General features: G+C 41.9%; 1 protein-coding gene across 8 annotated transcripts in view; it reads right to left on the reverse strand.

Annotated features, from left to right (window-relative positions):
- The window catches only part of mcph1 (microcephalin 1), a 334,689-nt gene that overhangs the window by 20,800 nt on the left and 298,271 nt on the right, over positions 1–15,618 (reverse strand). For 6 of the 8 annotated variants that reach the window (XM_069885228.1, XM_069885226.1, XM_069885227.1 and 3 more), the window contains one exon: positions 1,426–1,660. The exons of 1 other annotated variant lie outside the window; for it this stretch is intronic. In XM_069885228.1, coding sequence (XP_069741329.1) covers positions 1,426–1,660 — 235 coding nt within the window. Of the gene's footprint in view, positions 1–1,425; positions 1,661–15,618 lie in introns of those variants that run through there. One more of the 8 variants, XM_069885229.1, reaches the window with a different exon arrangement.

Here is a 15,618-nt window from a genome sequence, read left to right on the forward strand (position 1 = left end):
GTAAGGGATTGCTTAAGGTGGGATTTGGGTGGGAAGGGAAGGTTGAGAACCACTGCTCTTGACCCAATTGTTACTGAAATATTTTGCTTGAGAAAAATTGTCATGGGCCCATTTTCTTTGGAGTTATGAAACAGTGCACATAACGTGTCAATGAGGTACGATTAAAACAGTGGTTCTCAACCTCCCCTTCCCACTCACATACCACCTTAAGCAATCCCTTACTAATCACAGAGCACTTATGGCATAGGGATTACTTAAAGTGGAATGTGAGTTTGGGGGGGCAGTTTGAAAACCACAGTGCTGCACAAAAGCACAATCATTCTTTGCATTGAGAAACAGATACAGGCAACTCACGAAGATACACTCAAAGAGAGAGTGCTCAGCAAGTTAGGCAACATCAATGGGGAGAGTAAAACCGTGATAATTTTTCAGGTCAATGATCAGCTGAGTGCTTCCATCACCTCTTGTTTTTATTTCAGATTTCCAGCATCTGCAGCATTTTGCTTTCCAAGAAAAAAATAACCTTTGCCCCAGACCTTCAGCAACATTGCTATTGCTGAATTTCACATGGTGGAGTCAAAAGCATCCACAGTCTTATTGATCATTGGACATAAAAATCTTATTTGTCCACAAAACAAGCGTTACAGATTCAAAGTCTGTTTGAGAGTAATTTCACGTAGCTTTAAATTTCTCAAGCATAAGGAATTTCATTAGGCATTTGGTCTCTTCGGAAAACAAACATCACTGATCCAAGCCCGACAGCAGGGATTATGTTATGATACACTCCCACTGATACACTTGGCTCACAGTCCACAAGACACACTGTAGGGCTGTGTTGAGCTTGCTTCAACAGTGCCTCCCCATCCTACGGTCATCACCCTGAAGCTTGATCATGTCCGCCTTCCCCAAGCAGGAACACACACACTGCTTTGACTCAGGCATCTCTTGCTCTCTCTATGCTGGAACTGGCACTCCAGCAACATGACTGAAGGACAAGAGTAATTACAGCCACTTCCCCAACTGAAGACAAAATGACCCACCAAAATCTCAAGATAATTTGATGCACTGAGTCAGTCCAACCTGGAGAATAAATATAAGAGAAGCTCACCTAGGAAAGTTTAAGGGAAACGTCAGAGTTATGTTTTTCACACAGAGTGGTGGGACCCTGGGATGTAATGCCTAGGGTTATAGTGAATGCTGGTACAATCGGGACATGCAAAAGATTCTTGGATAGGCATATGGATGTAAGAAATATAGAGGGATATAGGTGTGAGGTAGATTGTCGTGGGTTGAAGAGCCTGCAAGATGCTGAAATGTTCTATGCACCTATCTACACAAAAGAAGACCATTCATGCCAACAAGTTCAAGTCCTCCCTCACTTATTGACAGCTTGGTGCAGGATCTCTGCAGCTGCACAACACTTACCCAGTATCCAATTTTCTGACAGGTGTTGGCTCCCTGGAGGCCGCCTTCCACTGTATTGTCCAATACAAATTCCAGCTTTACGGAGCGTTTTGCACACCTTTCCCCCACACAACTGTACAAGTTTCTCAAGCATGAGAGTGGGTGGTTTGCTTTTGGGTGAAATGAAGATCAAAGGCTGATTCACAAATAAGTCCTGCCGATAGGGGCTTCTTGACTGTTTTTCCAGTCTGCAGATCTGCTCAGAGAAGAAAGCAATAACATTAAGAATTTCCTCTGGGCAATACTAAAATAAGTCAAAATAAATTTTACTCAGAACATTGGACAGCACAGGCCCTTTGGGCAGCAATGTTGTGCCAATCGATATAAATCTATTTCACCATCTATCTAATCCTTCCCAACCTCACAGCCCTTGATTTTTCTTACATTCATGTGCCCGTCTAAGTCTTTGAAATGTCCTCATTGCACCAGCCTCGACCACCACCTCCAGAAATGCATTCCAGGGACCCACCACCCTCTGTGTAAATAACTTACCTCTGTGTCATCTCCCTGAAACTTTCCTCCACTCATCTTAAACAGATGTCCTCTGGTATTGGCCTTTGATAACCTGGAAAGGCATAGATAGGTTGCAGGCTGTCCACCCTATCTATGCCTATCATATCCTTATCACTTTTATTAAGTTGGCTCTTATCCTCTGTCACTTTGAAGAGAAAAGCCCTAGTTTGGTCAACCTTTCTTGATAAGGTAGATATTTTGTCTTTTGAAGACAATTTTGGTGGTTAATTTGAATTTATAAAATGTATAAATGCAGAACAAACTTGCAAATTGTAGCTAAATTAATGAAACATGACAATTTTCTCTAAAGGAAATAGTTTGCTTCTATAATAACAAAAGAACAAGAGATGTTTCTTGGACATTGTTGTCACGCATTAATGTTCCAATTGTGTTAGCTCAGTGTGGGAGAGGTGCTGGGTGTGTGAGACAGAGAGACTGCCTTTGGTAGAGGCTGAACAGAATTTGATTTTACCTTTGCTTACAATAAAACTGTGGCAAAATTTAGAACAAATCTGGGCATTAACTTTCACCAGAGCTTCCTGTTACATGATTTTTTTTGGGCATTGCAGGGAATGTGGAGATGGGAAGGGGCGGGTGGCTGATGGGATTGGGGAGAGTGATTGGTGGCTTTAATGACAGGTGAGTTAAATTCTCCCATTAGCTGGAGATTGATTGAGCTGGTGAAGGATGTCAGTGTGAGGCCCAGAAAAACAAGAAAAAAATTGGGCTCATCTGCAGAGATGCCAAAAACCTTTCAGACACAGAACAATTTATAGATGTTTGCAAAAAAAGAGAAGGCATTCTATTATTGCTTATTGAAGCCTGAAACATGAGCACACAGCCATCCTGACACTGTGGGAGTGGTGCAGTGCTGGAGATGAGATATCAAATCCAGGTCTGACCAGTCCTGCTGGATAGACAGACGTTGTTTGAGAAAGAGCAAAGGTGCTTTTATGGCATTCAGTCAACAGTTAGTCCTTAAACAACTGTGCTGTGAGTACAGCTGGTCTTTGTGAACCTTCCTGAGTGAAATTTGAAACTGTGTTCTCCCCAAATTACCAGAGTGACTAGAAATGCCAACTGCTTAGGTGGCGACCAAGCACCATGCACAAAATCCTTTTGTTACGTTACAGTTCGTGGGGAGGAAGGAAAAGAAGGGTTGGATTTGGATGTCTCTAAATCTGTGAAGAATAAAAATACGGTTGAAAAAGCCCCCCCATTCACTGACATTGTTGCTTAAATAGGGCTAAAAGGACTATTGAAGGTCTTTACTATCCAACATACAGGATCTTTCACCCACTGCCATCAGAACAGAGGTACAGGACTTCCTGGCTGGGAAATAGCTTCTTCCTGCAGGCTGTGAGATTGATGAACATTATCCTGCCACCTTTGTTCTCTTATAAATGAAACGAGTAAGTTATTTATATATCTACATTTAATCTTACATCAATGTGATTATTATGCACTGTATATTATCTGAGCGCATTGTGATCAGGAGAAATTCTGTTTTGTCATGTTGCAGCTGTTCAGTCAAATGATAATGAATTTGAACTCTCAATTCTGTGCTTCAGATGAAGATTTGACAGTGATACAGTTTAAAATACTGATTAGGTCACTAATAGGTAATGTATGTTTCCAAATGCTGGTCAGGACACCTCAGTCAATATATGAGGCCCACAGGATGGGAGAAACAAAATAAAGTTCAAGTGGCTGTGGGAGGAGGAAATTCAGTTATAAGAGCCGATAAGATCTGGCCATACATCAGTAGAAGGAAAGTTAAGTTATTGGAAAAGAGACGTCACAATTGACTCCCACTTGGAAAAGCACTGCTTTGTGTGCAATGGTCATGTCTGACAAGTTTGATTGAGGTTTTGAGGTGACAAAAATGATTGATGAATGTAGGGCTGTGGATGAACTTCAGAAAGAGCATCTGACATTATGTATCTATGGGGAGGCTGGTCCAGAAGATTAAATGACTTGGGATGTGAAAAGTGGCTTTGTTATTGAGGACAGAGGGTAGTGGTGGAGATGACCAGTGGTGTTCCACAAGGTTCAGTGCTGGCTTCCCTGTTGTTTGTGATATCTATAAATTACTCAGATGTAGCACGGTTGGCATAGCGGTTAGCACAACGCCTTTACAGTGCCAGCAATCAGGACCTGACTTGGGTTCAATTCCCGTGCTGTCTGTAAGGAGTTTGTACGTTCTCCCCGTGTCTGCGTGGGTTTTCCCCAGGGGCTCTGGTTTCCTTCCACCGGGAATGGGAAGAGTGTTCACTTTCTTCCAAGGTGGAGAATGCTTATCAAATTCCACAGATTCAATACACAAAGATGGGCATGATAAAAGTTTATTTAAGCAGTCAGAGGAAGTTCTTTTTATTACATAGAAAGTCTGGAATGTATTGCCGGGTGGGGGTGGTGGTGGAGACTGGTACAATGGGAACAACTCAAAGATTCTTATATAGGTACATAGATGTAAGAAAATGAGAGGGTTATGTGTGTAATTGTGCAGCAGGCTGACATAGGTCAGCACAACACTGTGGGCTGAAGTGGCTGTACTGTGTCATGACATTCTGTGTGCACCCAGGCCAGGAATGGCAAATAAAGATCATAATAATTGACGACGCTGCTGAAGATCGGATAGCCTCAATGTGAAAGATGCTTGTGCTAAGAGTTCTAAATGTTACACCCGCTGCTGCTTTAGCTCCCGACAAGCACCAGGCGCCTATGTGTTGGCCTTTTGGCTCAGATTGCATAACGTTATTTGATGACCATTTGCTTTCAGGGTAATGTGCAAGATGTTTGGCGTTACATGACTCGAGGTCCAGTGAAAACCATGCTCTTCCATGCACTGATCACAAGTGCCCAATAACAATGCTGAAGCAACATTTCCAACTATGGAAACAGGAGGTAGATTGTGGACTAAATTCCTTAAATGTGACTTTGGAACTGCCCTGCTGGCATCATTGGAAAACTTAGTTTCACAAATCAGTGTGATAAAAAGGGTGATTGTAACAAAATACTGTACGTTTTAAGATAATATTCCTTTAGGAACATTTGATAACATTGTTGGCAACTGATTCTAAATATTGGCAGAGATTCAAATGCATTTGCAAGATTTTGAGTTAAAATGGCTGCTTTCACTTCCTCTTCCTCTTTTTAAGTTTCCAAGTTAGAGCAAACGATCATTAGAAGGTACAAGGTTTCTAAGGTATTGCTTTTTTTACATCAATAAATCTTGACAAATTAATCAGGAATATCACCAGTGGAGCTAGAATGTTTACAAATAGTGTGAAGAGACTTGCTTATCATCTGAATTAGAACAAACAGCGAGGAGAGTTGCAGGATGTGCGGTGAATTTATCCTGCTGTTTTGACCAATATTTTGAGAGACAAGTTTATTGTTTCTCCATAAATGACATGACCAACAATTTAAACTCAAGCATGTAAACATACTGATTAGGAAAAAAAAGAATCTAAACATTGCCAGAAGGCTCACCAACCTAGCTCAGAGAAATCTGGGATCAGAAATGACAGCTGCTTCGCGTGCTTTAAAAGAATGCTGCAACAATGTGAGATTTTAAAGAATAATTAAGATGTTAGATACATTTGAATATCAGTGTGGCAGAGATCCAGTAGATGGTGTATAAACAATTTAAATTTTGTCACAGAAGCAACATGTCGAAGCTTTTGCTTTGCAAGACCAGTTATAAATCTGCAGGAGTCATTTACTGCATCTGATTGTGGCCTCTACAAATCTGTGACACGTGCAGACTGGGAGATAGTTTTGTTGAGGAGTTTCGCTTTGTCTGCATCAATAGCGGAGACTTCCCAGTGGGCAATCATTCCAATTTCGCCCCCCCCCCCCCGCCCACACATACACACTCACACACACACTGACATGCATCCATGGCCTCATGCACTGCCAAACCAAGGTCGCCCGCAAATTGGAGGGTTCACACCGAATAATCTGTACGGGCACTCTCCAACCAGTTGGCAATAATGTCAAATTATCCAGTTGTCTCTCTCTCTTTCTTTGTCTTTTTGTCTTCTTCCCTCCAGTTCCCCACTCCTTTACCTCCTTATTCAGCAAGCTATCCCCTCTCCCTATAATTTCTCAGTTTTTTTCTCTTCTGCCCTCCCATCCATATCCACCTCTGACCACTTGCCTGTAGGCTGGTGCTCCTTCCCCCACCATTTTATTCAGACACCTGCCTACTTTGACGAAGGACTCAGGCCCGAAACATTGGCTATGTATCTTTGCCATAAAGGATCCTGTGTGACCTAAGCTTCTCCAGCACTTTTGCGTATTAAACTAAAATCATAGTCTCTTCAACCTTTCTTCTTTACCACTTCACTGTGGTCATCTATTGCATTTGGTGCTCCCGTTCTGGCCCTCTCTACATTAGGGAGACTGGGAGATGATTTTGTTGAGCACCTTGGCTCTGTCCGCCGCAATGGTGGCCACTCATTTCAATTCCTTGCCTCATTTTATAGCTGACTGGTCTGTCCATGGACTCATGCATGGCCAGACTGAGTCCACCTCCAAATTGGAGGAACAACACCTCATCTTCCGTCTGGTCACACTCCAACTGGATGGCATTAACATTGACTTCTCCAGTTTTTGTTACCTCCACCCTCCATCCATCTCTATGTTGCCTCTCCTCTAGCTCCATCTCTCTCTTTCCCCCAGGTGACTGTCTGCTTTTGCGAATACCTGATGAAGAGCCTGAGCCCGAAACGTTGGTCACCCTTTACTTCCTGCTGCGTGACCTACTGAGTTTCTCCAGCACGTTCATGTGTTGCACATTGACTGAAAGTTGGTCATTCATCAATTTATTTTTTCTTTTTTTTTGGGATCTGGGCATTTATTATCCATCCCACATTTCCCTGGAGGTGTCGCAGAGCTGTTGTGAACCATTATGGTCCTTTGGGTGAAGGTGCTCCCACAATGAGGTTGGGAGAGATGCAAGTCCTTCACCACAGGGTATCCATCCTCTGACCTGCTCTTTTAGCCACTGACTTATCTAGCTGTTCCAGCTGATTTTTGGTCAATGGCGATCATCGGGATGTGGCCGGTGGTGGACTATGGTGACAATGCAAGTCTTAAATATGGAACTTTACACAATATTTACAAAGACTAAAGACCCAGCACCTCCAGATTCAAGATCAGTTTCTTTCCAACAGCAACAAGGCTTTTGGACTTCCCCTTGTTACACTAATCATAAACTAATCCGACCCCGCGAAAATGACCATCTATCTGCACGTCTGTAACTCCACCTTTTTTCTTTCATAATGATAACATGAATATTTATTACCTATTTTTTTTGATTGCTCTCTTTAATTTAATGTATACTTTTGTACTTGTTGTTTAACAAAGAACCAGTTCAACTCGAGCAAGTAAGAATTTCGGTGTATTTGCATATTGTATGATGCATGTGGACAATAAACTCATTCTCATATATGTTTTAAAATGCCTGAAAGTAAGCACTGAACTTGAAAACGACTTGCAAAACACCAAATCTACTTTTCACTATATACAGTGAAATTCCACACATTATGGGGTGGGGGGGGAGAGAGAGAGAGAGAAGCACAAAATGTATTTTTTTTTAATGTTGCCAATTATTCTTCAGCGAGACAGTAAATCACTGTTAACATCTTTCAATTTCAAATAAAAATAGCCAGTTGAGAAGTTGGCCCGGTTTTATATGATGATTATAACTGGTGAACCACATCCCTGAAAGTAGTTTTAATCAAGCCAGTACTTCCCAACTAAGCCACCCAGAACTGATGGAAATATATACGCAGCCAACATCCTATAAGAGTTGGAAGGGTCATTGGAGAGTTATTAATTCTATCACATGGAATCTGTGGAGACAGGCTTTGCACGAAGAGAGCTTTGATTGGGTATTCAGGTTTTTATACATTTAAATGGACAGCCAATCACTAAGCTGAGGTAAGGTGGAAGTAAATTAGGAAACATGGCCAAATCTTTGCCTTTGGGACTGTGCTCCTTCCCCCCACCATTTTCTTTGGACACCTACCTACATTTTTTTCATACCTTGTTGTAGGGCTCAAGCCCACAACTTGGTTCTGTCCTTTGCTCCAGCGGGTATCCTGTTTGACCTGCTGAGTTTCACCAGCATTGTGTTGCTACCTGAATCTTTGCTGGTGGCTCATTGAAAACAATACAACCCGCCAAGTTTCACAACTCTGTGTGCAACTAATCTATTCAGCTTCACTCTTTCCCCACAACCCTGCAAGGTATTTTTTCCTGTGCTCATCCAATTCCCTCTGGAAACCCTGACTGTTTCCATCTCTCTCCAGAGCTCTCAGCTCCAGATCACATACACTCTACAAACAACAATATTTTTCCTTTTAGTCCCCCTGTACCCATTTCCCACTTGATTTTGAACCACCTGCTTGTGGGTAACATCTCTGTCCATTTATTCTGCTGAAACTAGCTGTGTTCTTTCACCCCTCTGTCAAATATCTTTACTCCAGTGAGGGACAATCTTATCTCACATGGGTGGTAGCATGGGTTAGCGCAGTGCTATTTACAGCATGAGCAACCTGGCTTTGAATCTGATGCTGTCTGGAAGGAGTTTGTATAATCTCCCTGTGATCTCGGGGTACTCCGGTTTTCTTCCATCCTCCAAAAATGCACGGGTTGGCAAGTTAAATGGTCACTGGGTGTATTTGGGTGGCGCGGGATTATGGGCAGGAAAGGCCTGCTACCATGCTGTATCTCCAAATTAAATTTTTAAAATTTCTAATCTCCCCCAACTATTCCAATATTTCTTCTCTGCATGCTCTCCTAGGCTGTAAAGTTGGTTGCCTTAAATTAGACATAGTTGTGGCTGAACCAGTGGTTTGAAACGTTCGTTGTAACTCCATTGCCCTTGTATTTTATGCTCCTCCTTTTGAAGCCCAGGGTCCCATCTCCACTAAAAGCCCTGACAACATGTCTGCGACCTCAAAGCTTCATGCTACACCCACGCAAATCCCTCTGAATCCAAATCCAAAATGGATCACTGCATGCTTCTTGATATCAAATAGTAAGGCCAATCAGCCTGCCTTTTGTTATTTGTTTCTACAATCTCACTGTTAGTTAGACTTTCAACTTTCACCTGACCTGCAGAATTGAAAACTCTGCACTGAACAGCAATAACCCAGTCATGCATCTGGTTTCAGTCCTGGGGATCATCCCACTCTATGCTCTAGTCCAAGGATCAATTGTGTACCACCACTTCCTGCTTCCCTCTCACCAGACGATACAGTCTGCGTTCGATGAGACTTGGCCAAACAGCTTCTGAAGATCAAAGTGAAAAGTACCTACAGGATTCTTAGTTTCAGCACCTCCTCAAACTATTCATTCATATACAAGTTAAAAAGGAAAGGCTGCAGGGGTCAGATTGTAGTTCTAGAGAAACTCGGCAAGTCACACAGCATCTGAGGGCTTCGTCAAGGAAGAGCTCAGGCATGAAACGATGGTTACCCTTTGCTTCCAATAGATGCTGCATGACCTACTGAGTTTCTCCAGCAATTTCATTCAGATATAAGGTGTTCACTGAATTTCCTCCTTTAGGTCAAATTTCTCCAAGTGCCTCCACTAAGAAGATAGAACATTACAGCACAGTACAGGCCCTTCAGCCCATGATGTTGTGCCAACCTGTGTATACCTACTCCTTCTCTCACACCCTGAATTTTTCTTTTATCCATGTGCCTATCTTAACAATTTTGAATGTCCATATTGCACCAGCCTCCACAACCACCCCCGGTTATGCACTGACCTCTGACATCTCCCCTAAACTTTCCTCCACTCACTTTAATGTTCTTTAGTATTTGCTATAGTCGCCCCAGGAAAAAGGAACTGGCTGTCTAGCTTATCTAAGTCCCTCATAATCTCATATACATCCATTAGGTCACCTCTGTCACTTCAAAGATAAAAGTCAATCTTTCTTCATATGACATATTCTCCAATGCAGACAACATCCTGGTAAATCTCCTCTGCACTCTCTCGGAAGCATCTACATCTTTCCAGTAATAGAACATAGAACAATACAGCAGAGGAAAGGCCCTTTGGCCCTTGATGTTGTGCCAACCCATATATTCCTTGCTTAAAAAAAAGTATTAAACCCTCCCTATCTCATAACCCTCTATTTTTCTTTCATCCATGTTTCTTAAATGCCCCCATTCGGGGGCCTATAGACTATTCCCAGCACAGTGATAGCTCCCTTCCTATTTCTGACTTCCACCCACATTAATTCAGTAGACACTCCCTCTTCAGCGTCCTCCCTTTCTGTAGCCGTGATACTATCCCTGACCAGTAATGGTACGACCCACCTCACCACAACTTTTCTACCTCCCACCCTATTCGTTTTTTGTGAAAATTTTATTTCTCATTTGTATAATACAAAAAAGAATAATTAAATAATGCAATAATTATTGTAAGTCATATAAAATGATACAAAAATTTTAAAATTTTCTCCCTCCCTCCCAAAAGAAAGAAAAGGAAGAAAAAGAAAAGAACACCTACTTCTACATATATAACATTATTAGCAAATATAATATTCATTGATTATTTTTGTAGCTTCTAATTGAGAGGGGTGGGTAAAGTAGAGAAGGTTGATGGAATTTTATTCATAAAATCCAAAAATGGTTTCCAAATTTTATAGAAGTTTTCAACTTGATTTCTTAAACTATATGTAATTTTTTTTTCTAAAGGTATACAATTTTGCATTTCAATATGCCATCTGTCTTATTGTACCACACTCTTAGTTTTCCACGTTACTGCTATACATTTCTTTGCAGTCATTACTGGTATATTTAAAAAGTTTTCTTGATATTTGTCCATTTTCAATTTTGTATCTTTCTCATATATATTCCCAAGTAAAAATATTCGTGGATCTTTTTGTATCTTTAGCTCCATAATATGTCCTAATAGTATACTCAAATCGTTCCACTTTTTCACAGGACCATACCGAATGTAAAAAAGTCCCTATTTCCTTAGTACATCGAAAATACTTATCCGAATAATTAGAATTAAGTCCATTTAATTTATGTGAAGTATAGTATAATTGACGAAGAAAATTATATTGAACCATTTGATATCTGGCATTAACTGTATTTGTAACACTCTCTTGACACAATTTTCACCATATTTCCTCCTGAATTTGTATATTTAAATCTTTCTCCCATCATAATTTTGATTTGTATAAATCTTTTTTCCTTGTAGTTTCTTGTAATTTTATATACATATTAGTAATAAATTTCTGAACAAAAAGTGTATCTGTTATTATACTTTCAAATTGACTTTGTTCTGGGAGTCTCAAATCTGTTCCTAATTTCTTTTTTAAGTACGATTTTAATTGGTAATATACAAAAAATTGTATTATTTTATATATTATATTTATCTTTTAATTTCTCAAAAGTTAAAAAGAAAGATCCTAAAAAACAATCTTTTATCCTCTGTACACCTTTACTATACCAATTATCAAATAAAGAATTATTCAAAATGAAAGGAATAAGGTGATTTTGTTTTAACAACATTTTTGGTATTTGATAATTTTAAATCCCTCTCTCCATATGCATCCCATTCCATATTTTCAATATATGTTTTAAAATTAGTATTTCTGTATTCTATTCTTTTTAAAATATCCAAACCCTGATACAGGTACAGATCCTTTATCCGGACATCTAAAATCCGGAAAGCTCCAAAATCCGGCAAGTGGGGACCAGCGGTTGGGGTAAGGTGGAGACTGTCGGGTGGCTGAGAGACCGCGGTTGGGGGAGGCGGCCGAGAGACCAGTGTTTGGAGGAGGCGGCCGAGGGACCACGGTTTGGGGAGGCGGGCCGGGCGACTGGAAGGGCGTGGGGGGTGGATACTGCAGTACAATTCAGGTTCCGGATAAAAGATCGTGTACCTGTACCTGTATCAGCCAATTTTGCCCTTCTTCCAGCCAAGATTCAGTAATGGCCACAACACTGCAGTTCCATATACTGATCCATGCTCCAAGTTCATTCCCTTTATTCCTAATGAGGCATTTAACACTGAACACAACACAAAGTGTGTTCTAACCAGATTTATATTGAACTGCAACATTTTCTCAAGGCTCTTAAAGTCATTCCAACTATTAATGAAGGTTAACACACCATATGCCTTCTTAACCATCCTAGCAACTTGTGTGGTAACTTTGAGAGATCCATGGACCTGGACCTCAACATCTCTCTGTTCCTCCACAATGTTAAGAATCCTGCCCTTAACCACACACTCTGTCTTCAAGTTCAACCTTCCAAAGTGCATCACTTCATACCCATCCAGATTGAACTCCATCTGCCACCCTTCTGCCCAACCCTGCATCTTGTTGCATCCTCTGGCAACCTTCCACAATATCTACAGAACCTCCAACCTATGTATCATTTGCAAACTTACTGACCCAACCCTCCACTTCTTCACCTAATTCATTTATAAAAATGACAAAGAGCAGCGATCTCAGAACAGATCCCTGCGGAATGCCACTCGTCACTTTCCTCCAGGCAGAATACGTTCTGTCTGCTACTACCCTCTGCTTTCTGCAGGCAATCCCATTCCCAATGTAAGATGTGCAGTTACAGAGCACCTCATCCTTGCTTTGCTGAACTAGAGTGTTACATTTTCCAGTTTTAGTCCTCTGATTGCTTCCCTGTGTGTCCAGGATGTTCAGAAAATACCACCTTTCCTGTCATCATCCCAGCCCCCATTTCTCTCAGTTACCTTGCATTGATCCACTCTGAATCGTGTGGCCAAGTAGCCTTGAAAATAAAAATAAATCTGCAGCAAATGGACACAAGATAACCTGTAAATAGTCTATTTTCATCCATCTACCGCAAGTGAGCATGGATGGCATTTTGAAGAAATTAGGCCTCATCATAAAGAAAGCTGCACAAAAATTGTACTGAATAAAAAACACTCAAGAGCAGAATCAGAGTCAGATCACTTGCAAAATCCACACAAACTGCAGATTAATGCTATTCAGTAGCTGTTCATTTTTTAAATTCAGCCTCAATGCAGGCAGATATTTTTTAAATTCAACATTTACAATTAATGAATTGGGGGCAGGGATATGAGATGTTGATGTAAAGATCTCAATCATAAAACAACCTATGGTTTATGACTATATATGAAATCATTGTCTAAAGTATGTATTCCATACCTGAAACATTCGTTTCCACCCAAAGCCACAAGTGGCACAATGAAAAGCAAGGCCTTTATTTTACAAATCCCATGTTTTAAGGGGATTAAATAACTCAACCAGTGTCTGCAACAGAGTTGGATTATCACAGAAGCAACCAAGATAAAATAATAAAGTTTATCGTTCTTATCATACCTTTAATTTATGAGAGAATTATGGGAGGAACGATTAGTGCAATGGTATCACAGTGCCCGCGACCTGGGCTCAAATCCAGCGCTCTCTGTAAGGAGTTTAAATGGTCTCCCCGTGATCTGGATGGATTTTCCCCAAGTGGTCTAGTTTCTTCCCATGTTCCAAAACGTACAAAGTTGGTATGCTAATTGGGTGGGATGGGTTTCAGTAAGCAGAATTGTTTCTACCATGTAATGAATTAATGAATACATTAACTCAAGGAAAAGACAGGTTAGTTTTAGTCATTACACTTCATCTGCCACCCCTTTTATAATTGAAAGTACCGACACAGGTAGACAGGGTGTTAACGAGGGGTGGGGGTTGGCATGCAATGCGTGTTTTCATTGGTTTGGGTACAGGAACAGGGATGCTATGTTACAACTGTCCAAGATGTTGGTGAGACCACACTTGGTGTATTGTTGACAGTTTTGGCCACCCGGTTTCAAGAAGGATGACATTAAGCTGGAAAGGGTGCAGAAAAGAAACATAAGGATGTAATTGGAACTGTATGGGTTGAGTTAGGGAGAGTCTGGAACATTTTTTCCTGGCATATGGGAGGCTCAAGGATCTCCTTATGGAGGTGTATAAAAACATGAGGGGTGCAGGTAAGATTACAGTATTTTTTCTGGGGTAAGGGAGCCTCAAACTTAGATGACAAAGATTTAAGGTGAGAGAAATGATTTAAAAGGGAAGTTAGGGAACGAGCAACTAGAGGAAGTGTTAGAGTTGGATACAATTAGTACTTTTAAAAACAATTGAATTTGGAATGGCTCAGATGGATATGGACCAAATGCAGGTAAATCTTTCTTTGGCTTGGCTTCGCGGACGAAGATTTATGAAGGGGGTAAAAGTCCACGTCAGCTGCAGGCTCGTTTGTGGCTGACAAGTCCGATGCGGGACAGGCAGACACGGTTGCAGCGGCTGCAGGGGAAAATTGGTTGGTTGGGTTTTTCCTCCTTTGCCTTTTGTCAGTGAGGTGGGCTCTGCGGTCTTCTTCAAAGGAGGTTGCTGCCCGCCAAACTGTGAGGCGCCAAGATGCACGGTTTGAGGCGTTATCAGCCCACTGGCGGTGGTCAATGTGGCAGGCACCAAGAGATTTCTTTAGGCAGTCCTCGTACCTTTTCTTTGGTGCACCTCTGTCACGGTGGCCAGAGGAGAGCTCGCCATATAACACGATCTTGGGAAGGCGATGGTCCTCCATTCTGGAGACGTGACCCATCCAGCGCAGCTGGATCTTCAGCAACGTGGACTCGATGCTGTCGACCTCTGCCATCTCGAGTACTTCGACGTTAGGGATGAAAGCGCTCCAATGGATGTTGAGGATGGCGCGGAGACAACGCTGGTGGAAGCGTTCTAGGAGCCGTAGGTGATGCCGGTAGAGGACCCATGATTCGGAGCCAAACAGGAGTGTGGGTATGACAACGGCTCTGTATACGCTTATCTTTGTGAGGTTTTTCAGTTGGTTGTTTTTCCAGACTCTTTTGTGTAGTCTTCCAAAGGCGCTATTTGCCTTGGCGAGTCTGTTGTCTATCTCATTGTCGATCCTTGCATCTGATGAAATGGTGCAGCCGAGATAGGTAAACTGGTTGACCGTTTTGAGTTTTGTGTGCCCGATGGAGATATGAGGGGGCTGGTAGTCATGGTGGGGAGCTGGCTGATGGAGGACCTCAGTTTTCTTCAGGCTGACTTCCAGGCCAAACATTTTGGCAGTTTCCGCAAAGCAGGACGTCAAGCGCTGAAGAGCTGGCTCTGAATGGGCAACTAAAGCGGCATCGTCTGCAAAGAGTAGTTCACGGACAAGTTTCTCTTGTGTCTTGGTGTGAGCTTGCAGGCGCCTCAGATTGAATAGACTGCCATCCGTGCGGTACCGGATGTAAACAGCGTCTTCATTGTTGGGGTCTTTCATGGCTTGGTTCAGCATCATGCTGAAGAAGATTGAAAAGAGGGTTGGTGCGAGAACACAGCCTTGCTTCACGCCATTGTTAATGGAGAAGGGTTCAGAGAGCTCATTGCTGTATCTGACCCGACCTTGTTGGTTTTCGTGCAGTTGGATAATCATGTTGAGGAACTTTGGGGGACATCCGATGCGCTCTAGTATTTGCCAAAGCCCTTTCCTGCTCACGGTGTCGAAGGCTTTGGTGAGGTCAACAAAGGTGATGTAGAGTCCTTTGTTTTGTTCTCTGCACTTTTCTTGGAGCTGTCTGAGGGCAAAGACCATGTCAGTAGTTCCTCTGTTTGCG

Source organism: Narcine bancroftii, chromosome 6 (assembly GCF_036971445.1).
Source record: "Narcine bancroftii isolate sNarBan1 chromosome 6, sNarBan1.hap1, whole genome shotgun sequence".
In the NCBI taxonomy this organism is placed as follows: domain Eukaryota; kingdom Metazoa; phylum Chordata; class Chondrichthyes; order Torpediniformes; family Narcinidae; genus Narcine; species Narcine bancroftii.